At 41.1% G+C, this 25824-nt stretch overlaps 1 protein-coding gene across 5 annotated transcripts in view; it reads right to left on the bottom strand.

Moving 5' to 3' along the window:
• The window catches only part of RAPGEF6 (Rap guanine nucleotide exchange factor 6), a 143373-nt gene extending 118226 nt beyond the window's left edge, over positions 1–25147 (bottom strand). For all 5 annotated transcript variants that reach the window (XM_053376782.1, XM_053376786.1, XM_053376784.1 and 2 more), the window contains exons 1-3: positions 23488–25147; positions 583–653; positions 54–110 (exon numbers count right to left, since the gene is read on the bottom strand). In XM_053376782.1, the coding sequence (XP_053232757.1) occupies positions 54–110; positions 583–653; positions 23488–23556 (197 nt within the window). In that variant the 5' untranslated portion in view covers positions 23557–25147. The remainder of the gene's footprint in view (positions 1–53; positions 111–582; positions 654–23487) is intronic.
• Between the last annotated feature and the right edge of the window lie 677 nt (positions 25148–25824).

Genomic DNA, 25824 nt, shown 5'->3' with positions numbered 1-25824 from the left:
ACTGTCCTAGATGTATTAAATTTTCAGTTTAGGTAATGGTGAAGTGCACTTACCAAAACAAAACTTGATTTCCATCGTACCTTTTGTAACGTGCACTGGAAGTCATAATTCTGAGAAAAATAAATTCAGTATCATTATGAAGCATGCTTATCATATTTTGGATAATTGTGCACTATTAATTGTATACAGTTCTCCTCTATGCAATACCAGTGCTCAAGGAGGTAATAAATTAATATTCCTGCTTTATCATTGAGGAATTAAAGCTAAGAGAATTCGGTGTGCTGAGATTTAAACCCAGATCCCCCAAGAATGAGTACAATATTTAGAACCCCTGGACAAATTGTGATTATCATTTTCACATTACGATTTGTAGTCTTTTACTTTAACAACATGTCAGACTATATTTCATAATGCATCATACAAAAGGTTCCATGCAGAAAACAGAGCATACATGCTTTCTTACTTACAAAATCAGAAAGATTAATCTTACCTCAAAACAGTCAAGTATTGCAAGCCTGAATGCAAAGAATGCTCTCACCAGCATAGCCAAAATCACTTTTGCATTAGCCCAGCTGCTCTTACCTTAACTGATGCTCCCTGAGATGAGACAGTATGTCCATTCCATGAAGATAGTAGTAGATAGTATTTAATTCCTGAAAAGAATAAAATAAAATGTTATATTCAGCAACAGAATTTTGAGTAGTACATTAGTTAGTACAGTGTAATGGACAGGGTGCCAGTCTAGGGATAAAGAGGGAAGGAAAACCTAAAATTTTATCAACAGTATGCAGACACCAGATTGAAACTGGTTGTTCAAGAGTGCCTTTGAGAAAGACTTCTGTTCAAAACATATTGGACTAAATTTTTTAGTGTTTTTGTGTACCTGAAGGTCTCTTCCACTACAGGGCTCTGTTTATAGGAATGAAGGGAAAGATAAGTTTACAAGTGATGGAAAAAGGTGATTAAAATGTGGGCAGGGTGTGCCACTGATAAGCCATAATGGTATACATGGTGGCTCGCAAGACGAAAAGAATCCGTTCTGCGAGTCTCTTCGTCTAGCAGTTTTTTCGTCTTGCAAAACAAGCCCATTGACGGATTAGCGGATTAGCGCTATTAGCGGCTTTTAGCGGCTTATCAGATAAGCGGCTTAGCGGCTTAGAAAAAGGGGGGAGGGGGGAAAACCCGCAGGAACTCGCAAGACATTTTCGTCTTGAGAAGCAAGCCCATAGGAAATTCGTTTTGCGAAGCACCTCCAAAACGGAAAACTCTTTCGTCTAGCGAGTTTTCCGTCTTGCGAGGCATTCGTCTTGCGGGGCACCACTGTATCATCAGAAATTTGTTTAATTTACATATTATTGTAAACCACCTTATAATAATTTTTTCTAAAGGATATAATTCATTTTTTAAAATTTAAAAATGTATTCAGTGGCATCAACATTGGCTTAATAACTTTTAGTTACATGGCAGACAGGAATACAAAGGATGTAACAAACACAAGAATGCTTCACCACTCATAAAACAAAGTCATGCTCAGATCACCAAGGAAAAGTTACTGCTTAAAATGCCATTTATCTTCTGTTGGTGTTAGCAACTTGTCAGGGAGCTTATTAGTCAAAATGTGATTTAGAGCTCCAGTGGTGAATGGCTAAACACCTAAATCTCACGGGTTAGTCCTTTTCAGAATCTCTTTGTCAACTTGTTTTTCCTACCTAGAAATACTGCTGTCATAGAAAGATTTATTCACTTATGTTTTTAAATATACTGCAATTATCAAGTCTTCCCTGCAACTAGTGAATGAAGATAATTTGTCGCACTTTTAATGGGAACCTGGGACTTCAAATCTAGCAAAATTGTAAGCATCCATGCCCTGTCATAGAAGCTATGAAAATTTATATGGCCAGCTCCAAGAGACAGACAGCAATTTAGGGCCAGGATACCCAAGGACTGTCTCCTGCCATATGATGTGTCTGTCTTTTAAGATTTACCAGGGTAGCTCTATTGACACCCCAAATCTGAGGTACATTTAGCAACAGCATGCAAGAGATGGCTTGGCCCAGTTTGTTGAATTCACTGTCCCGATAGATCTGCCTGCCCTCCGTATTACATTTCTGTGGACTCCTCAATGCTTTTTCATTCTAACAAGTATTTCATTTAGCTGTTTAACTTCTAATTTACCTGGTATAAATTTCTGATTATAATCTACCAACCTGTCTCTGTCTGATGGACCGACAATCTGTTGGTTTTGTCTTTCAAAATATTGATGATTAGTCACTTTTTGTGGATGCTTTTTGTGGAAAATGTGGTATAAAATTTGACTTCAAAGTATAGATTTTATTGCATTAGCCGTGTGGCCATAGCATGATATACATAGAAATAACAACATAAAATGGGGGTGTGGAGGTAAAGGTAGATATCGTCCTGGGCAAATACTTAAAGGGGGAAAAAAAAAGAGATAACAGAAGCAACAGGGGATTTAAAACATCGAGTGACCGATAGTACAAAAACAAAAAGACAAAAAACTGCTGAGGCTGGAGGAGGATCGTTAAAGGGGTCCTTCAGCTCCTCAGATTTGTCCTAGCTCCATTGTCCTTGTACAATAAAGCTACTTGGAACTTCATTCGATTGTGCAGCGTATCGACTGCAGCTGTGGTGTTAAAAAAGAAGTTAGTGCCGCTTTCCTCTTCATCACACTGAGCAGGAAGTTAGCTGTCATCTCGCTAATCCAACAATCAGAGTCCTGCAAAAAAAGGGACACTATCCAAGGCTGGATTGGGAGCTTGTTCATGAGAGGAGTTAAAAACCGAGATCTTTCATCTGTCCAGTTGGGACAGAAGAGCATTACATGTTCCATAGTCTCCAGAGCCGTGTCATTACAGGTGCATGTTCTGTTTGCAATGGGGACTCTGGAATAACGACCCGACAGAACTGCTGTAGGAAAACAGTTGAGACGGGCACAGGTAAAGGCCCTTCGCTTAGCCTCTGAAGAGATTGTGAAGCAGTATAGAGGGATTTCTTCAGGGGGAGGAATAGCTAGGGCTAGGCCTGAACACGGCCCTCTTGCATCGGCAGCTGTATTAGAGAAGTCAAGTTGCTGTAGCTTCTTTTTAATTGAAGGTAGGGCCGCCGGACTGATACACTCTAATTTAAGAACAGTTTTGCAATTCAGATTGAAAAGAGAGCGGAGTTTGAGGTTAATTGTAGTTTTCCAAGGGGAATTATGAATATCTCTTAGGATCAGATTGGAAAAACCACCTCTAATTCGAGCATCCGATGCTAGTAGGTGGGAGCTATAGGAAATGGCTCGACACCATGCTCGTTTTACAATTGAGGGCTGGGCGAACTCAAGTCGTAGGGCTGCACCTGAGACGCATCTCGGGACACCGGAAAGAGATCTCAGAAACATATGAAGTGGGCGATCCAAGTTACCTGATATTGCTGTAGTCCATACTTCACAGCCATATAATAATTTAGGAACAACTTTGGCATTAAATATTTGAATTGCTGCTGGAAGGTGTTTGCCGCCCTTCTGGTGGTAAAATCGGACAATGGCATTGGAGGTCGTGGTTGCGGCGAAAAAGGCAGATTGTAGATGGGTGGTCCAGGAGAGATTATAAGTGAATATTAAGCCTAGATATTTAAAGGCTTTTACCTTTTCTAAGTAGCCACCTGTGATCTTAAGCGGCTCCAGCTTGAGTTTGCGGGAACGAGTGAAGTGAAGGACTTTCGATTTTTTATAATTAATATTAAGAGCTTCCGCCTTACAATAGGCGATAAGTGCATTAACTGCATTTGCTAGGTCCGCAGCTGTTCTGGATAAGATGACGGCATCATCTGCATAGAAAAGGGAAGCAACGGGGTGGCCTGCTAAGTGAGGAGGATACTTAGTTGCTAGCTTCAAAGGGGAAATTGCATCATGAAGATAAAGATTAAACAGTAGAGGGGCCAAGAGACAACCTTGTCAGACGCCCTTGGCCGTTGGGAATGGAGTGGTAAGGGAGCCGTTGGGACCACTTCGGACGCAAGCTGTGGTGTTTGAATAAAGGGAAATAATTAGGGAGAGGAGGTGCGGATCAATTCCCAGATGGGCAAGTTTGGACCATAATCTCTGCCTAGGAATGGAATCAAAGGCGGCCCCCAGGTCCATGAAAGCGGCAAATAGGTGGCCTTGCCTTGGTGCAGTGTATTTACTGGCAAGGTGATAAAGAGTTAGACAGTGGTCCATGGTTGATGCTGACTTTCGGAAGCCAATCTGTTCTAGCGGTAGAATGTTCCTTTCCTGGACCCATGAAAGAAGTTCTTCCAGTAATACAGCGGCAAATATTTTCCCCGGAATAGATAATAAACTGATGGGGCGATAGTTCCTAGGGATGTTTGGCTGGCCGCCTTTGAAGATCGGAACTATTATAGCTTCTCTCCAGGAGTCGGGGATGTCTAGGGCGGAGGAGATAGCGGTGAATACAGGAGTCAGCTGTTCGCTCCACCAAAGAGGATCAGTCAGGAAAAGGTCCAACGGGACCATGTCTGGGCCGGGGGCCTTATTCCTTCGCATGGACATTATGATGTTGAAGATGCGAGTTGAGGTAAAGTTTATTGAAGAAGTGGGACTAAGAGAACAGGAACAGAAGTCCGACGGGGGGTGAAAGAGATCTGTAAGATGATTTGGAGAAGCGAAACTGGTTGAATAATAGGCAATCCATTCATCAGCGGAAATCTGGGTAGCTGAATTGAGTGGTGCCGAAGGTCTAACTAAGCGCCAGAAGGAGCGGGAGTCATGCCTCTCTACAGCCGAACGAAGAGTGGACCAAGCCTCAAGGATGTGCTGCTGTTTCTTGCAATGAATCAAGAAGGCGAATTAGGAAAATGGTCAGAATCATCAAATTTTCCAACGACCCCCAAACCCGTGCAAAGCTCATAGATATTAAAAGGACATACAGAAACATGATTCATTGCAAGAATTTGACTTCAGTAAACAGAAACATTTTTTCCTCATAGGAGTGCCACTGTCAGTGCCACAAGCTCACAATCTATAAATATGCCCCAAAAAAATATTTATTTTTTCATTTGGAACCTGATGTTCTAAATGACATTTTTCTTAGTTACATCTTCCATGCTAGAATTTCTCAGACAAAGTACTGGATGGTTAATTCAAAATTTGAGAGTGAAATTCATTCTACCACAATCCTCTTAGCCTTGCCAGGAAGCAACACTGCAGTGACAGCAGAAGCCACAACTTGCAAAAATCCTGGAACTGTCTGCTTTGTAGATACAGAAACCCCAGACTGCCTGGCCACTTCCTCCTGCCAACAATGCACTGACTTAACCGTCTCAGCAAGTCCTGTGTGCAGTTTGGACCCAGTCTAACTTTCGCTTTGTATTCCTTTCACTGCATCTACTACTTTTCTCATCTTTTCAAACCACTCAATGGGTCCCACTTCCTTTCAACACTTTTTTCTCATTACCTATATCCATTATTTCCCTCACCCCAAAACACAGTTTATAAAGCAGGAGTAGACAACCTAAGGCCCAGGGGCTGGATGCGGCCCAATTGCCTTCTCAATCCAGCTCACGGACGGCCCGGGAATCAGCGTGTTTTTACAAGAGTAGAATGTGTCCTTTTCTTTAAAATGCATCTCTGGGTTATTTGTGGGGCAAAGGAATTTGTTCATTTTTTTTCTTCAAAATATAGTCCGCCCCCCCCAAGGTCTGAGGGATGGTAGACCAGCCCACGGCTGAAAAAGGTTCTGACCCCTGTTATAGAGTTTTCTCATCTTAATAACTGAAAAATCTGTCCCTGCAAGCTCCCAGGCCCATGCTGTGGTTAAAATCTAGTCTCCTCTCCCTATGCTCTCTGCCCTTTACCTCTTGCTCAACCTTCCCTCCTCACCTCACATTCCTCTTCTGCAGTCTGCTGCAGGCCTGCATCTAACAGGGCACATGCCCTGAGAAGCAGATTGGGGGTGGCAAGCAGGGGTGCAACATGGAAGAGAGGAGAAAAGCCTGATGGCAGATCTCACCCAACCTCCCTGCCCCGTAGCTTGTGATAACCCTCTTCATTTCCACACTTCCCCTGTTGCTGCTCCCACGGGTATGGGCAGGACAGAAATGCTTTCTCCCCTTCACCATCATCTGCGCCATCACCACCCAGAAGTCTTGCCCCACTTCATGCCCCTAGACATCACTAAGAGAACGGGCTTCCTTCTCTCAGTGCCAGTGGGGAGGCGGGGAGGCACACACAAACCCACAGGCTTCTTTTACTTGGTTATGGTGGGGTAGGGAATAAAGTCTTCAGCACCCTCCCACCCCTGCTACTGAGAGAAGGAAGCCTGAATAGGATGGGTCACAAAGAGAAGAAAGACCAGAGTTTGAGAAGGAAGAATCAGTCACACACTGACCTGCCTAGGCTCAGCCAATCAGGTGGCAGTGGCTCAGCAGCAGGCACTTCCACCCAGGCCTAAGAGGGAGGGATCGCCTAACACCTGTTATTTCCTAACATCTTTCCTAGTTAATGCATAGTATACCTAAAACAAATTCATATACATACAAACAAGTATCACTGGTTTCAGAAGAATTCTATTCTAGTTAAACATGTTTAGGATCAGCCCACAAAAGTGTTCCCTATTCCAGGGCACCAAATTATATGCACTGGAACTGTACTGCAAATAGTTATGCTACAAGAGTTGATGTTGCAAAGCAGCTAAGAAACTGAGCTATGCTTTGAATCAAACCTCTGCTCTAGTTTATAGATCATGCTAAGTCATCGTTAGTTAGTTGCTTCCAATGAATGAACAGATGACTCAGGCACTCTGCCAAGTCAGTCGCTTTTTGCTTCTAATCACTGCAAGCAGAAGCAATAAATAAGCCACGAAGCTTTGCTTGGCATTACATCTGTACCTGGATCATAGCTTGCTTCTCCTTAACAAGCCATGGTCAGCAACTGCTGTTCGTACTCCATACACAAGTTTATTAGACATTAATGTACTGCTTCAAACAAATTTTAAATTTTGTGCTATTTAAGCAGCATCTGCTTATTACCACAGTATTGTTCTACATCACTTTAGGATCTGATGACTGTTGCCCATAATTTCTCAGATTGTTTTAAAAACTAGTTCTAAAATACGACAATTCTATACATTTGAAGTACAAGATGAATTGTAGCTTGTGTGAGCCACCTAGTGGGAAGACCAAGCAACTTCATTAAACATTGACACTTGACAAAATGAAACCCTTAAAGAGCACTTTTTAAGAGAATGCCTCCATTAAACATATTAGAATGGGGTCAATCAGTTATGCTTGGGAATAAGAACTGTGAGAGAGTTGGATAAAAACCACTGAAAAAAAAGCATCAACACATACAATATACAGTGCAGATTTCCCCCCTTTGATAAATCCTTCTCTCCATCCACGCTGGTCACCATTCAGTCCTATCAGTCCACCATTGTGGATCACAGGAAATTGTTGTTGTTGTTTAGTCATTTAGTCGTGTCCGACTCTTCGTGACCCCATGGACCAGAGCACGCCAGGCACTCCTGTCTTCCACTGCCTCCCGCAGTTTGGTCAAATCACAGGAAATTATATCTGTTCAAATGGCTGCTCAGGCCATGAAGCTTTCTGTGTCTTGGGCAAGTCTTGCTGAGACTGCAATCCTATGCATGCATACTTTGGAGTAAGTATCACTGAATGCTTTTCTGCTAGGTTCCGTTCAGGTCATACATACAATTGTGGCAAAGAACACAGCCATACAGTGTCTAAACCAGGGTGGTCCAACACATGGCCTGAAAGCCACAAGCAGCCCACAATGCCTTTTTTGGCAGCCCTCAACATTTGACATGCTTCCCAGCCGCCTTTCCAAAGCCCAGTGCTATGGGAAGGAGGCATGAGGGCTCTGACAGAATCCTATAGTACTTCTGCCTCCTTCCCAAAGCCTAGTTAGTACTTTCCCAGCTTTGAAAAGGAAATGGGGGAGGCTCTAGAACCCTTTCTTAGCCAGCTTTGGGTAGGAAGCAGAGGCTAAGGGGGCATTAAATTTTGGCCTTGCTTCCCCCCCCCCACCCACACAACAAGGTAATGTGCGGCCCATGAGTTCCGTATCATAGTACTTTTGTGGCCCACTTCGTATGAACCATACCACTATTTTTTGGTCTCAGTCTAACAATCCTCATGGGGTTTAAGATAATACTATATACAACACCCTGAGCTCCTTGCAGAAAATGCTGGATACGAACTATGACAAACAAAACAAAATAATAAATTGCCATTTTTAGGTTTTGTGTTTTTTCCACAGCAGTGCAGGAGCTGTCACATGATACTGAAGGAGGGAATATTGCATGAACCACCCATTAATCTCAAAGCCATACTGAAAAAAAGTAAAGCAATAAAAAGAAAAGAAAATTAAGTGATTCAAGCTGCTGAGGGTAGCTCTGAGGTACTTTATTAGGGCAACCATATCCAGGCTAACCATACTTAGTTCTGCTCTCAGTACAAGGATTAAGAGCCAGAGGGGGAAATGGGGGGAATGTGTTAGAAGGCAACAAAAAGATGGAAGGGACAAAGCTCATTCTCTACAACACAGCTTTCAACTTCTTTTGAAGCTTCCACTGGCATAGGACTGGATCCAGACTCTGTCTTACATGAACAGAAGGACCCCTTATAATCCAGCAGAAGATTCCTGTTTTGTCTTCCCTCCTCCACTGCAGATTCTTATAACGCCCTCCTCCAGGTGTTTCAGAGGCATAGGAAAGTTGGCATAAAATCACCTCCCCTGCCACCTTTCTGTCAATGGGGCATGCTAACTGGAACTTCACTAAAGGAATGCTACTGCCAGCAAGAGCAAGCTCTGAATCCAACCCATTGAGAAGTAAAGGCAAAAAAATCCTTTTTGTTCGGATCTCAAGATTTCTATTTTGTACTGCAGGGTGCAGGGTCTACTGCAACCACAAAACAAACTCATTCTGAAGATTCTTCAACCGTCTCCATACACAGAAGCTCATACTGACTTTTGGCTTGGTACCAGTTGTATGTGACATTCACAACAAGCACTGTATTTGCAACTAGCTTGACCCTGTAGCATCCTGGTGTACATCCCATGCCCTCAAGTTAGCTGAAGATTCCCTTTTGAGTTCCTGTAGATTGTACAGTCATTGTGGTTATTATTGGGTTTAGTGACTGTTGGAACTTTACCACGTTAAAAACTGGATTTTGCCATTTTTCATTGTTATCAGCACTAAACACTGCACTCCAAAGAGGGTGATATCCCCACCCCCACTTTCATTCTACTGTACTAGTTTTTGTAGATTCACATATCAGTTTGTGCCCTAAGCTGTAACTCCTGTGTTCTCTCCCATGGATGCAGTTGTGCTTCAATGTCAATCATGAATTTTATTGGTGTTTCCTTAAGTCCCTATGTAACACAGGCCCCCATTCTTTCCCATGAATTGAAGACTGAGAACATTCTTGTATCATTATTGTGAAATCTTTTTTTTGTTGTTGTTGTCTTGCATATGTTCACTGTACTTCCTCTGCTCCTTTGTCAAATTAGACAGCAAGCTCATGAAAATTGATTTACTTTGTGGCAATTCATGCATATTTTTCCTACTGCTGGCGTCTGACACAGCTCTCCCTTTGCATGCTACGGTGTACATCTGCAAGCCTCCAGAATGTTTTAGTACAGTCTGTGTGGCAAAATTCTCAACTGCATCCTTATCTCTTTGTTGCATCATATCCACATTTTTGACAGTTAGCAGCAAGCATTTCTATTAGTTCTTGAGATATCTCATATGTTCTAGATAACTAGAAGTCTTTATAGTATTACACTGTCCTGCAGATTGAGTTTTTCCTTTATTTCTTTTGAGATTTATCGTAGGAGGATTCTGTACTTCCTAGTTTATTGCCTGGGATGTTTTCCTCTGCTATAATATATCTTAGGAACCTGCTCTTTCAAGAGAAGTATAACCCCATCCACAACACGGCATCTGCTTATGGTAATTCTCACACCCTAGAACCACCAACCCACAGAACTTCCATCTTCTTGAGATTCAGCTTCAATTTATTACAGGAGGCACACTTGCCACTAGATTCCATGCCCTGCCTATATTCCTGATTTTTTGCCAGATATATTGATAAACTTTTATCATGCACATTGATGACACTTTATTAACAGCAATAATGCATCCCCTTCTTATCTTGTAAAGATAAGCTCCAACAGCTCCTTCCACCTTACCCAGTTATGTGCTATGTTTTCAGTTTCAAAGTTCATAGGTGACAAATCTTCTATATTGCTCTGTAAGGGTTATGAGATATCCCACTCTGAAATCAAATATGGTCTGCTGAACCTTTTAAAAGAATTAAGGCTCCACATTGGAGCTGGTTAAACTCATGTACTAATGAAGGATGCTGAACTTTGCCTGAGACAAGAGATCAGGGGGGAGGGGAAAAGTCAAAAAGGTAAAATGAATAAATTAGTTAATTCACTATACACAAATTCAACACATGGATTCTTACATAAATATTAATCAAAAGCCTCCAAGTTGCTGAGCATCTCCACATTTGGATCTCAGCTATATGCAAGTGCCAACTTCTATGACTAGTTTTAACATATGAAAGCACATTGTAGTATACAATAAAAATGCATTCACACATATTATACATAAACATATATGCAGAGAACATTCTTCATATCAATAGTGAGGAACCTCAGGCTAAAATGCTTCCTCATTTCTTTCACCCACAATTCCTCCCCTTTCACAGAAGCATGAAGACTGAGGATATCCAGAGCTAGCATATCCACAAAAACTGACTGCCCAGCTTCTTCCTGAAGAATGCCAAGCAGTCCTTTGAGTATTTACTTCCATCATTTGCAATTGTTCCGGTTGTGTGCAAACCATGGTTTGACAAAATGACAAATGTTGTCTTTTCTCAACCAAGATCATATGGAATGGAGGGTAGAGGGAAAGATCAGATGTTTCTCACTTCTTGTTCATGTACACTGCACACCATGATTTGATACTGCATCTGAATCCTCACAGAGAGAAGATTCTCACTCTTTTCACTAATTGCAGCCCTTATTCTGACAGGATGATTTGAGTCTTAGCTAAAACTTAATGACAGAAAACTTCTCAGCAAACTGCTGAACATTTAAATATACTGTAAAATAGTAATTGTTAAGATCTTACAGTATTTAATCCTAAACATGCATACAGAAACACGGTACTGTATAGCCTTTGGCATCTCCCACTAGCAGGTTTTACAGATACTGTACAGTATAATTACATGCTGTTGCTACTATATACCAGGTGTAAAATATAGGGCATATCCAGCCCTAGGTTTTGTCCATGGCCTTCAGCCTATGCTGCTGTGTGGGAATTTACCTAGCATAATTTTTTAAGAAGAGAAGCCCAGGATAAGGTTTTTCGAGTTGGGAGGGTGGATATGGCTTAAAGACTCTGCTTTGATTGTCCCTGGTCATTATAGACCTTAGGGCTCAGAAGAACTAGTGTGATGCTCGAAAACTGACATAACTTAGTCGGTCCTTCAGAAAATTTGAAGATGCTGTATATCCAGGTTATATCCAAAAGGAACCTTTATCAAAATACTCTTGGTCTACAAACAATGAAAGGAAACAAGATTCCAAAAGGGCATTCAACCCATTTTGATGGTAACTTCCACTCAAGCCAGGCAGCTGTGGGGAACCTTCAACTAAAGGTAAACCAGAGGAAGAGGATTTGAAGGGAGAGGCTGCTTCGCAAGACCATTTGCAGGTGTTAAAAGTGGAAGGACATCTGTTTCCAATGTTTACTAGCACACTGGCATCAGCAAGACTGAGAGGATGCCAGCACTACAGTCCTCAGGTGGAGGAAGAGGGAATTTCTGGTTATAGAAGGTGGGGTGTGTGGCTCTAATCTATTAGCAATCTAAATGATGCTGGTGTATCATTTCAACTAGATAAAAGAGCATGTACATTCCAAAACAATTCAACACGATTTAGAGGCAAAAAATATTTTAGGACTGTATGAAAAATCAGAAAGAATATAATGTTTTTAAGTGTTTACTTCCCCTTTGCTTAATTTGGAGAGGCTGGAACCTATCTGATTTCCTTTACTTCCTGCTGAGGCCCACTTCTAAAAATAGTTCTTAAATTTTTTTTGCTGGAAATGTAGTAACCACATTGAAAGCTATGAAAATAAGTTTACTTCAGCACTTCAGGACCCTGGTCATAACTACTCTAAGAAAGCAAACTGCTCTTCTTGTACTACCACAAGTTCTGCATAGTTGCAAAGGGCTCCTAGTAAGCCCCTTGGATGTACAAAATATTTAGTATTCATTGATTACATAGATTAAAGTCATCCAGAGAAACCTGCAAAATGTTTTTCACTTAGAAATCAGATTTAGACTAGCAATTTATTAAGGAATATAAAACAGGCACAAAATTCTGCTTTAATTTTGCTTTTAAAAAACCCAGTAATTGATAACCTAAAGACATGCTGAAAACTTGCTTCCTTTAAGCAATAAGCTTGGGATTGCACTAGGCCTTATCTACTGCAGTTGCATCCATCTTTTGGAGTCAGGATGTAGGATGCAGGTAAAAGCCACAGTCAAACCACATCAGTAATGTTTTTATTTAAAAAAACACTACTGTGATTAAGTCCCAATAAAAGCCTGCTGGACTAAGAGAGTTTTCAACTGATGCCAAACTCTGAGTCAATGTCATTCATATATCTCGGGGAGGGGGGTGTTCCATAGGCAGGGTGCCACTGCAGAGTAAGCAGTCTCACTGGTTGTCACAGCAATACCTCTTGATGCAGAATAACCAGGTGGGCCTCACCCATCCATCCTATTACCAATTCTGTTTTAATCAATTTGGCATAACATAATGCCTCCAATTTCCCAATATGAGTTCGGGCCATTACCAAATGTGATATTTTCTACATGACTTTTGTAAAGTGTGTGTAGTTTGTCATGTTGACATGGCAATCTACAAGAGGTCTGAATCTCTTTGGGACCTTTGGACCAAAAATTATGGTATCTAACCAAACCATAGTAACAACAATAAAAAACAATATTTTTACAATGCAAACATTGAGAACAAACAGAAGAACCACTTGGCAACAAATGTTTAAAGTGGGGCACTGGTGGCAGTTTTTTCATACAGCCTGTTCTTGATTTCTGAAGCAAGCTAAATTGTTTACTAATTATGTGTTATGTACTACAGAAGTTCCAAGTATTTTGCATGTCTTAAGCAGATTTACTGCTTTAAATTGATCACCTTAATTGGAAGAAAGCATTTTGTTCAGAATGCTATCCAGAGAATTTTAAACTGAAACCTATGATGAGAGGCACATGTGTACTTTCTGGCTGAGATTGTGGTCTTAATCCAGTCTGTTCCATAGAATGAAGCCCTAAACCAGGGTTCAACAAACTTTTTCAGCAGGGGGCCGGTCCACTGTCCCTCAAACTTTGTGTGGGGGCCGGACTATATTTTGAAGAAGAAAAATTAACAAATTCCTATGCCCCACAAATAACCCAGAGATGCATTTTAAATAAAAGGACACAGTCTACTCATGTAAAAACACGCTGGTTCCTGGACCACCCACGGGCTGGATTTAGAAGGCGATTGGGCGGGATCCGGCCCCCGGGCCTTAGTTTGCCTACCCATGCCCTAAATTACATGTATTTCCATTCTCAACAGCCTACTACTACTTTCACTTTAAGAAGGAAAAAACAGCTTTGTCAGGGCAGCTCACAAGTGCTTCCCCAGTACCACCTTAGATTTAGGCAGCTGGTTAGCACAGCACTGGCATAATGTTAATAAATCCAGATTCCCTCATAAAAGGCCTAAATTCTATCCCAGTTTATGTGTGATTTTCTACAGACCACCAAAATCTATTATTTCTTTTTCTAAACTGGTAATGCTGTTTCATTGTAATAAGAACTCTCTCATGACTTTTTCAGAAGTGCTGATGGGTCTAACCAGCCTAACAAGCTGGTTCTTGCAAAAACTAGTTTTTAGGTACAAGGATGTATACGTAAAATGAGCCCAGCTCCAATTATCAGTTATAGTACTGTGTTGTGTTCCCTACATATAAAAGTGGAATATTGTTTATTAAAAACCACCTAACCTTCACCAACAGATATTTGAAAACAGCTATTTTGTTTATAGCACAGATTCACAAAACCTTCCATAAAAGATAAGAAAAATGATTTTATTTTCATCCCTTACATCCTTAAAAAAATCCTGAAGGATAATTCTAAAAGCTTCTCTAAAGATACTCAATACCCACTAATCAGGTTTTGACTGGAACACAAGTTACTTTTTCCAGTTAAAGACTCTGAACTACAAACCTACCCTACCCATCAGCCTCATAGCAAGAGATACCTAATTTAATAAATTGCCTGAGAAAAAGACAGTGGGGTATTAAGAAATATGGAATTAAAGTATTTTTTTAACTGTGCTGTAAGAAGGCAAGTGCAGTGTTCAACATCTTCTACATTTAATCTGTATCTCACTTTCCTGCAGATGTGGATAATAAGCGCTCATTCAAGTACAGTTAGTAAAAAAAAAAAAAAAGGAAAATAGTAAACGTTAGAATTCCAAATTATTTTTTTAAAATCAGTCACAAAACTAAAATCATATTACACCGTCAATTCCCACAGGGCTATCAGAATAAAAGCCTACCAGCTTGGGTAAACATTCTACAGTACCACTGCCACAGCTAAGAAAACCCTGCTAATTACTTTTGAATTGAAAGCGCTTTTGCTGTTCTCTCACAAAGGTAATGTCAGAAAGAGGCCTGAGTCCAGTCCTATGCTGTGATGTGCAGAAAATGAGCCACCAGGAACCCCCTCCTTCTGATCCTAAGAACTCACCCTCAGTTGGCATGGTATATTCAAAGCTATCTACCCACAAAAGAGAGAGTGACCAAAAATATATACATGATGGCTTTTATTTATTACAATAATGTAACAGGGCACTCTTCACAAATGAAGGGATAAATGGAAGTCAACAAATTTCAGCCTTGAATACCAAACCCTTATGTAAATACTACCCAATTGGAGACACAATTGAATACAATAATGAGGACTAAAATGTGCTTTCAAAACCAAAGTTATATTTCTTTTAAATCAAAAGCCGAGAATTTCAGAAGTGGACCATTTGACAGTTCCTACCACACTAAGCACAAAACTATGTGCTTATAGACAACTACCAGCCCACAGTCTAATTATTTCAGTACGGGGAGGGGTGAAAATCAGTTCTACTTGTTATAAAGTCCCTGTTTCTCTGGGAAGTATACAGTGCCTTTGAGTCAGTTATTCAATATACAGTATTATAGGCAGAAGCAGAGCTTCTCTTACTTTAACAATCACTTATTGTCATAATACGATGACAATGTTTGTCACTAAGCTATGCTATAACTGGTCAACACCTCACTCCCCATTAGCCATTCGCTGACCTACTGAGCAAATGATGCATCCTAAAGATTGCTTTATCTATGTAGACAGGTATCAAATAGCTCCATCAAGACTATTACCTTCATAACACAGGGAAGTGTAATCATTAAAGCATCTTTGATTTTAAAGCTTTCTTTTTCATGACATATGGGATGAAGGATAGCAAAGCTCCATTATAAGCATATATTCCATATAGAAAATAGGTTCACGATAGCTACTGAAATGTACAAATACATATAGAACCCAAAACATCCGTCATGAAGTTATGCAAAGGAAAGTCTTCCAAGGGATGTGCCCTATAATTCAGGACATCCTGACTCACTGGCTCAAATTTGCCAGCTGACTTTTATGGCCTCTAGAACGGGAAGCCCTAACACAGGATTTGTCACAAACAAAACAGGATACAAGTGATAAAATATACCATTATCCCTACCTCACACTTCAGAAGAAAAAACTTTTATATTAAAGGAAGCCAAAATTCAACTGAACACATTTTCACATTGATTTTTAACCACACATTTGTAAATGCTCAAAACTATTTGGGGAGATAGGTTTTCCTGGAAATAACAGATGATTTATTTTAAAAGTAAATTATAAAAGTTGCTTAATTAATATAGGTCATGGAGGGAAACAATTAGCTAAGACTAACTCCTTAGTGCACCTAAAAGATTTAAGCATGGAAGTTATTGGACCCATGAAAAAAAACCTCTACTTCAAAATACCAGTTATTTCTGGAAACAAGAAGCAGATGTTTTCCTCTGTTTGGCTCAGCTGTGCAACAGCACAACAGGCCTTTTGTTATGCTGTCAGCAAGAATTTTATTACAGCCTTTTTTACAGTGTTCATCACTAGGGAATCTGGGTGCGTGGTACACTTTGTATATTAAAGGAGAATTCATAATAATGGCATAAACAGAAAACAACAGTTGCAGCCAGAGCAACTTTGTTAGTAGTCTTCCATGATTTTAAATAATGGGAGAAAGAGGGATTAGTCCTTCAAAAGAAAGAACCATGCAATAATCCACCAAAAAGGTATTTTAACAGGATGTGACAAAATAATTTCCAAAAATCAGAAAAGCTGCAACTCTGTTTTTTTGCAACAGAAAAGTAATTTCAAACACAGTGTGCTCCAAAAGAGAAAGCCTAGCTGACATGTATTTATGTTCCCCATTATCATCTACTGTATACAGTATTATTTGAAATAGTAAAATAAAATTACATATTTTTAGAAGAAAGTAGCAAACAGTGGGAAGAATTCAATGTTGCACTATTATGATAGTCCTCTCCATCTCCCCTCTCCTCTCCCTGTGTGTTATTTGAGGGGGCTGTCCCGACCCCTCAGATCTGAATTGGGAAGTGCGGGGAACACACAAGAGGAAGCCTCATTGCACTACCAGGATTTGTTGCACTGGCTCCTGCTGGCACAACTGTTTAGCTGAATACAGCCCCGTGTTTGTTTTCAATTTGGTTTGTTGTAAATAAAGAGAAATGCATCCCACTACTTTTCCAGAGTTCTGTATCAGAAAATCCAAACCTCGAAACTCATCACAACAAAGTTGAAGAAGTGAGTACCCACTGATGCTTTTCTGTTGCGAAGGAAAATAAGGATGAATAATAAATACTTAACATTCTATTTTTTTCTGGACAACTTCTTAATAAACATTAGTCATAATACACCAAAGTTAATTGTAAATCTGCATGCATTTTTTGTTAATTTTCATTCAATCAGTCCCAGTGCCAAATTACGTACTACTTTTACAACTTCACCATGCTCAAGTAGTAGCACATATCTTGTCAACAAGGGTAGAAGGTACTCTACTATAATACAAATTAATGAAAAAGTGTAAAAAGGCAGATTGTGTGTATGGAGGGGGTCTAGATTCTAGTTCTTCCTCACAGTTAGTATTATATGATCAGCATTATCAATGCCAACAGTGATGAAAGAGCCTCTCCTCTACATCTACATTTGGTGTACCCTGCAGACAGGGGAATCTAACAGTGCAATACTAGCCATATTTACTCTGAGATATACAGAACTCGGGACGCGGGTGGCGCTGTGGGTTAAACCACAGAGCCTAGGACTTGCCGATCAGAAGGTCGGCGGTTCGAATCCCCGCAACTGGGTGAGCTCCCATTGTTCGGTCCCTGCTCCTGCCAACCTAGCAGTTTGAAAGCACGTCAAAGTGCAAGTAGATAAATAGGTACTGCTCCGGTGGGAAGGTAAACGGCGTTTCCGTGCGCTGCTCTGGTTCGCCAGAAGCGGCTTAGTCATGCTGTCTGCGGACAAATGCCGGCTCTCTCGGCCAATAAAGCGAGATGAGCGCCGCAACCCCAGAGTCGGTCACGACTGGACCTAATGGTCAGGGGTCCCTTTACCTTTACTATACAGAACTCACTCCCTAATAAGCATAGTTAGGATTGCTGTCCATGTCTCTTACAGCACAAATCTATTCATCCACAAATATAAGCCATATTAAGTTTAATAGGACTTACTCCAGGGTAAGTGTGTAGAGGATCACAACCTGATCCTCTGCCCTCACAGAATAAATAAATCTCCTACACCATTTTGAATACTGTTAATATATTTGTATTGTAAAAAATATGTTATCAATCATTATATTAAATGTGTATTATCTGCATAAAACTGAGCCAAAAATACCGGTAGCCCCAATGTTACCTGCCATTAGACCTGTTTTCATATTTTAGTGAAATACAGCGAAGTTGCAGGTAATTTCAGGCCCTGCTTTCCATGCTGCAAGTGTACTTTATGAATAAAAATATTTCAAAAGATTTCCTACAAAATTGGCCTCAAGCAATAAAACATTGTCTTAAGTAGCCCAAAAATTTGCCAAGATTACAAGGTAGGCACTTCAAAGCACCTCAAATAGGGACATATAGGCCTTCATTAGTTTAAGAACTTATCTACTATTACCCCCATCCCCCCAAAAATGCTCCAATGATATTTTAAAGATAAATATCACTCTCGTGGTAATTTCACACACATTCATGAAGTTTTCCATCTCTTTAAACATGAGCCAACATGTTAGCATATATGTTTTGCATATTGCACAGTTAAGAATTGGAACTCTACCAGAAAAACAAGAACTTACTCCTGAAGAAAAAATAATAATATGTAACACCTAGATGAATTTTAGTATCACACATTAAACCCTAAAGTAGACTAAACAATCATAATAGTTTCTATTTTAATAGGTTAAAGCAAGGTTAACTTATATCAACAGCAGTGCTTCTAATAGTAATGCATCTATCACTGATAATTATCACCTTAATTTGGGTAGAGACCTATGCATGAATGTGTTTAATTTACCCAATAGATTTTATGACAGTTATTACAAATAAAATTCCTAACTACATAATTACAAAAGGGATAACTGAAATGCCACAGATATTATTCCTATTATTACACAATCTGTTATTATTTGAAGTTATAACAGTGGTAAAACTTGTCAAGGTATCTACCTATTTATCTGGCTTGTTTTTTAATGTGCCAGTTTCCCACCTATCAACCACATAATGCTGAAGGGCAGAGGTAGCTCACATAGTGTCCTCCCAAAGTTGCTGGACTACAACTCCAACCATAAGAGAAACATGAGAAGAGCCCTGCTGGGCCAGGCCAGTGACCAAATAGCTGCCAAATCAACACACTCTTCCACCCAACCTCAGAGCTGGTGAAGGGACACAGATCACAACAAAGCTGTCAAGACAATCCTTACCCACCTTTACAACTTCAAAGTTGGGAGAAAGGCTTGTTATGTGTCAAAGCGCAGTGCCATACCCATCTTGTTAAATGTAACTGTTGAAGGCCAGCTAACCATCTTTCAAATATTAATGTTAGTTTGACCTCAGAAGCATGCACTACCAATTCAGTTCTCTTATTCCAGGCAAACTATACACAGAATTACAATATACTATCAAAGAGATCACAGTTTTAACTAAATATCAAATTTTATTGCTAAGAATGCTTATTTTCTAAGCATTTTCTTTTTAAAGAAATTATTTGCTTCCATTTTGCATGATAGCACTAAGGTCTGTGTACTGGCCAAGATTCAAAGACCAAACCTCAAACTAAGGAACTAAGCACACCCCAAAGAATCTTCCTTTTTTTATTTGAATGGCAGACTCCCATTTCCTTTTTTCACCAGTTTCAAAAGAGGTTTTCCATGAGGACTTCTATTTGAGAAACACAAGCCCAAATCTTCTTAGGAGTAGAAAACTGCCTATGTGTTTATTTGGATCTAAGCCACTCATATATAGCCCATATAATAAAAGCTTATGGGCCTTTGTATAACATTAAATACGTATGTTTTCCTTCTCTTCCCTCAGTGTAGCTGCAGTCTTCAACTAACTGTGGTTTATTGCTGTATATGTGGCTAATATTTAACTATGGTTTACAGAAACAACCAGAATCATAGAACACAGTTTAAAGTTGGCTTGTTTGAATAAGCCATGGTTAAGACCAACTATGGCTTGTTGGGGTTTAGATGTAACAAGTACCGTAACTGCAAGAAGTTTAAAATGGAAGTAAAAGCTGCCCATTGCATCATTGCAGTCATAACAGAGAGAAAAAGGGAAATCCATGAGCCAGAGGATCATTCATCCAACACTAAATCATTTCCACATCACACTAAACCAAGTGCAACACAAACAAGCTAGAAGGAGTTGCAGTGAGCTTTGGGCTCACACATTCCCCAGACCCTTCCCACTCAACTAGGAGGAGTTCAGAAGATTTTGCTTCCACTTTCTTTTCAAAGTACCAGTAGCTTGTTTAATTGCTGCTGCAATATGAGATAGAAAACTTTTGCTTCTATTTTAAACCAAAGAAAGTTAATTATTATGACTGAACCTGGAGAAACTATAATCACCCTAAACCAGGCATCCCCAAACTCCAGCTGTTTTGGGACTACAACTCCCATCATCCCTAGCTAACAGGATCAGTGGTCAGTGATGATGGGAATTGCAGTCCCAAAACAGCTGGTGGGCCAAGTTTGGGTGTGCCTGACCTAAACCATGCTGTATTTACACACACACACACACACACACACACACACATATATACACACACACACACACACACACACACACACACACACAGTGGTACCTCGGGTTAAGTACTTAATTCGTTCCGGAGGTCCGTACTTAACCTGAAACTGTTCTTAACCTGAAGACCACTTTAGCTAATGGGGCCTCCTGCTGCTGCCGCGCTGCCGGAGCACGATTTCTGTTCTCATCCTGAAGCAAAGTTCTTAACCTGAAACACTATTTCTGGGTTAGCGGAGTCTGTAACCTGAAGTATATGTAACCCGAGATACGTGTGTGTGTGTGTGTGTGTGTGTGTAAAACAATAATAGAGCAAGCCAACTTCAAGTCATGGTTTACAATCCTGGCTTGTTCCCCTAAACCAGGATGAGTCAATAGTGTGTCCTCCAGATATTGTTCAACTACAATCCCATCATCTCTGTCTACTGGCTGGGGCCAAATTGCAGTCCACAACATCTGGATGGCACCATTTTGGAAGAGATAAGAGACCAAGTATTTCTCTCTGTCAGATGTTGGACTCTATTTAGATATTCACTATTTTGATATTCACTGCACTGGTGTACTTCTATATTCACAAAAGGAAAGCTCTATAAGAGAAGAGTCACTACTATATATGTAGCATATTTTCATTTCCACAGGTATGTGGTAGCTTATTGCCTAGTTGAGGGACATATTGAATAAGGAAACTTGAACAGAAGATGCTGAAGGAACTTTTATTTACTAAATCTTTTGACATTTGGCAGTACACCATTGATTTTATTTGTCTAAAAGCAGCAAATACAACAGTTCTTGTTATCAGCCTACATAAAACCAAGCCTGAAATTCCTTTCAGGTCAATCAGCACCGAGGAAGAAATGACTGAAAAATGACTGAATTTTGATTATCACCAACAAGTTTACATATGTGAAGTTATCACTTTGCATTGGAATTATTTTAATTATTCCAACACAGACCTGAACGGAAGAATATATAGATTTATCATTTTATACCACCACTACATTTTAGCACTTAAGTACCTGAACTGTTTCTAGCTTCAAGTTACCACTTACCTAAATACAGAGTTTTAGTGATCTAAGTTTTGATTTAACAATGCATATGTTCCACAAACTACCCAAAAGTAGTTAGTGACCCCAAGGTTCACATTCACACACACACACACCCTGATATCTGCAAACATCTTTTGCTTATCTTTTATGGAACAGTGCAAGCTTCTTTATTTCTAGCAGGTCTCTTCAGTCAGTTAACACCATTTTAGACAGATATAGCCTTTGGGTTTTCTGTTTTGGTTATAAACTTTCTTTTTAAAAAAAAGGGGGGGTTGAATGGCAATCTCTGTAACTTGACTGCTGAATGCTCAAATAATCAGCAAGAAACTAAACAACACTAGCATCAGAAGTACTGGATTAATATGAATCCTGTTGCATCTGTTGCTACTATCCAAATATGGTTAGCTCAATTTCCATCTCATCCCTTTAAAAGGTAACAAGAAACAGGTAAAGAAACGTGCTCAGAACCTCATATACACATACTGGATAGAAATTAAAGATTATTCTTCTTAATCCTGACTATTCTTCAACTGAATTGGGAAAGAAGCATTTACCATCAATTAGTTAAATATCCACTGGGATCCAAGTGCATTTATCAGGAAGTGGATACAACTGAAGGATGGCAAACCAGGGATAAGTACAAAATTAAAAACCAGAACAATTTAAAAAACAACAACAACCAGTCTACCCTACAATCAATGATTCTTCCAAGAATGGTCTCCAAAAAAAGCTAGTTGAGGAAACATAAAATGAAGTAATGTGAAACCTAGTTTCTTAGATCTGAATGTCAAAGTATTATAGAAAGACAAAATAGTGAGAAATGCACATGAGATTGATTAAGATTACTGGCAATGACTATTTTCTATGTCCTATTTCAACACATTTTCTAGAAGGCTCTCGTTCCAGGATTCTTTGCTAACCGAAGTAGCAACAGAGAACAGATGCTTCCCTGTCTCAAAAAGAGCCAACTGTAGCATGGTTATCTTCCCATAGTGCCCCCCTCTCTCAACCACATATAATCACAGCAAGCATGATTCAAAAGACTCCATTCAGAACTTTTAACAAAAACATTCCCAGGCTGAGAATAAAATACAACAGCCTAACAACAATGGCCTTGCATAATTTACATTAAACCCCAAGTATTACTGGTTACAGGTTAAGAGTTTTAATTACCACATCAGTGCTTAAGCATAACTACACTGCAACCCAATATCCACTACCCTAGGAATAAGTCCCATTAAACTCAATGGGACACTTCTGAGCAGACATGTGTACAAGTACACATTAGATTTGCAAATTTCTACACACATGCTTTGTGAACAATTTATATGGGGATACAAAAGTATTTTAAACTAGGTGTCTAGATACCCATTTTAATCTTGAAGAACTATGTTTGAAAAATAGGTATCATTCAACTTTTACTGAGACACATCAACATCATGCAGCCTAAATTACTGTGTTTCTGAGACTAAGAGATTATGGTCTTAAGCGCTGTAGCTCTTTAAAGTTCACAAAAGGCTACAGAAGGACTTTAAAGTGAAAAGGAGGGTATTCAACTCTCCTTTCTACAACTCTTGCAAAATTACCCAAAGTGTGTCACTGCATTTGTGTGTATAAGGAATGATTTAACACAAAACTATTTCCTACATGAACTGTATTCCTGTGGAAGAAATATGTTGTTTGTCACTTCTTAGGAATGTACATATAGACATGTATTTCACCCATACTTATGTCACAATCATGAAAGAACAGCTAATAGGCATTTCTACCAGTGTATCCCACACTGCAAAACAAACATGCATGCTTTGTCACGTGTGATGATACAATCCCAAATTCCGTGAGCAGTCCTAGATGGAAGCAAAAGTAGCCTAGAGTGCTTATGTGAAGCAGCTCCAACATTTAGGCATAAAGAAACCAAGTGAAACATTTACAGAATAACATACCTCTTGAGTTCTTTCTGATGGCTTTTTCCGCAGTGCTTGTTTAATCCTGGGATCCACAAGAGATGTCATCCTATTACTCTTGTTATCCAGTTGTCCTAGTTCACAAAAGGTTTTTTCCCCCAAGTCCAGCCAAACCCCCTTGTTACAACAATAATGGTCTTGAAGAGGTTGTGGTGGGTTTTTTTAAAGTAATTCCAGACAACGGGCAAATCTGAGGAACTGAAAGGTTTCACGAAGATCTCAGCACCTCCAATACATATTCCGCATCCCCAGAGAGGTCCAACAGGGAAGAAAACATCCAGAGTTTCATCTCCTTCCAAGGTTTAGAAACTTTTTACAGCACGATCAAGGAATGAAAACAGTAGCCACACCGCTTCTTCTCTTCCAGCAGGGATCTTGGGAGCGGGATCCAAGAAAAGACCTCATAACGCCACAAGGTTCAAAGGAGGAAAATGTTTTGGAAAAGAGAAAGAGGGGAGTGTTTGTGGTTTCTGGAAGGAAAAAATGTTTGGAAGTCGGGTGGCCAAATTCTCCTCCAGAATCCGCGCCAAGGGAGAGCCGCCGGGGGGGGGGGTCAGATTAAGCACATGGAGGGCTCGGGAAACCTGGCGAGAGGGTCAGTGGGGTAGGGGGGGGAGGCATGGCCGAATCCAGGTGTTGGGAGGGGGTGGCTCAGCCATGGGGAAGAGGGAGGGACGGAGCGGGGAAGGCGAGCCAACGGATTCCAGAAATATGGAGGGCGGGGATGAGGGGGGGTGTTAAATCCGATGGTGAAATTTTAGGAGAAGGAATGGGAGGAGGGGAAAGGGGGTTGTGGCTGGGACTCCGCTCGTACAAACGGAAGCTTCGCTGCGACTTGCTAATTTGGGGCGGAGAGTGAAATGGGGGGGGGGAGAGAAAGTGAGAGAGAGAAAAAAGAAAGATGTGGGGCGGGGAGGAGAGACGCTGCCTGACTGACTCGTGTGTGTGTGAAATTCTGTCACGCGGAGCAAGGAACTCCCGTGTCAGCGGGGCAACGGGGGTGGGAGAGAAAGTGTCCGTTGAGGGCGTTGAAGCGACACAAACCGCTCTCCGTGGGGCGCGCAGGGACGTCGTCCGGCCGGGGGGTCCTGGGCTGGGTCCCCGTTCGCTCCCTTCCTCCCCTCAGCGGCGCGGTGCCCGCCCGGGGCTCCTCCAGGCTTCTCCCGCGGCTGCCCGACGGGCGCGCGGCGCAGGCGGCGGCTGCTTCATCCTCCCCAGGCGGAGGGAGTCCGCTCGTCCTTTTCCTCGTTCTCCTCCTCCTTCGGCTCGGGAGCGGGCGGGATACTTGCTGGGTTAGAAGTTACCGGCCAAAGTCTCCGGACTTTCTTCGGCCCGCCCGCTGCCTCTCGCTCACTCGTTCGCTCGCAGGGACGGGGCTGGCTTTGCGGTTCTCGTCCTCTCAGAGACTGCTCATCCTTTGCGCGGGCGGGGGATGAGACGCACAAGTTCAACCGGCGACTCAAAACTTCCTCCGCTGCTTCTCCTTCTAGAGAAACAAAATGAGAGATAACCCACCACGATTCGCCGAAATAAAAACTGGGGATAAAGGCATCCCTTCTCACACTCGCCACAAAAAACGCACCCGAGCCAGGGAGTTTTTCAGAAGCCGCGAAGGCGGGCGCCTTACACGGAGTATCGATTAGCGTAGGGAGGAGGTGGAGGAGGAGGAGTATAAGACTTTCGACTCCAGAATGGGCTGGTGGGAAAGGCGGGGCATGATCTAGACCCCGCCCACAACCATTGCTCCTTCGTGGAATGGAGAATCATAGAAACTGAAAGGCTAGAGTAACACCATAGAGTTGGGACGTTACTCACACACACCCTGGCTTCCGGTTCCATTTAGAATGTAGTAGCCGCGTAATATGTCTGCGTGGAAGCGAGCGGAGCACAGCCGCGCCTGCATTTGGTTGACCGCTGCTTTTGACTGAGGGAGCGGTGGCGGTGACAGTTAACCAGGATAACTCTTGCTGCAGAGCGTTGATAACTCATTCATAGCAACACCGTTAGTTGAATTTAGTGCACTTGAAATACCATTATTATTGTTGTTGTATTTTTTTAAAAAAATGCATATCGTCATAATACAAAACACCCACCTCAAAGTGCAATATGGAGATACCCCCAAAGGCAGGCGTGGCCAAACTTGGCCCTCCAGCTGTTTTGGGACTACAACTCCCATCATCCCTAGCTAACAGGACCAGTGGTCAGGGATGATGGTAATTGTAGTCCCAAAACAGCTGAAGGGCCAAGTTTAGCCATGCCTGCCTAAGGCTATCTTGCAGGGTTGCTGTAAGCCACTACCTTGCTCCCTCAGTCCTC

The sequence above is a fragment of the Podarcis raffonei genome, chromosome 2 (assembly GCF_027172205.1).
Source record: "Podarcis raffonei isolate rPodRaf1 chromosome 2, rPodRaf1.pri, whole genome shotgun sequence".
Lineage (NCBI taxonomy): Eukaryota > Metazoa > Chordata > Lepidosauria > Squamata > Lacertidae > Podarcis > Podarcis raffonei.
This window is presented reverse-complemented; position numbering and strand designations above follow the sequence as displayed.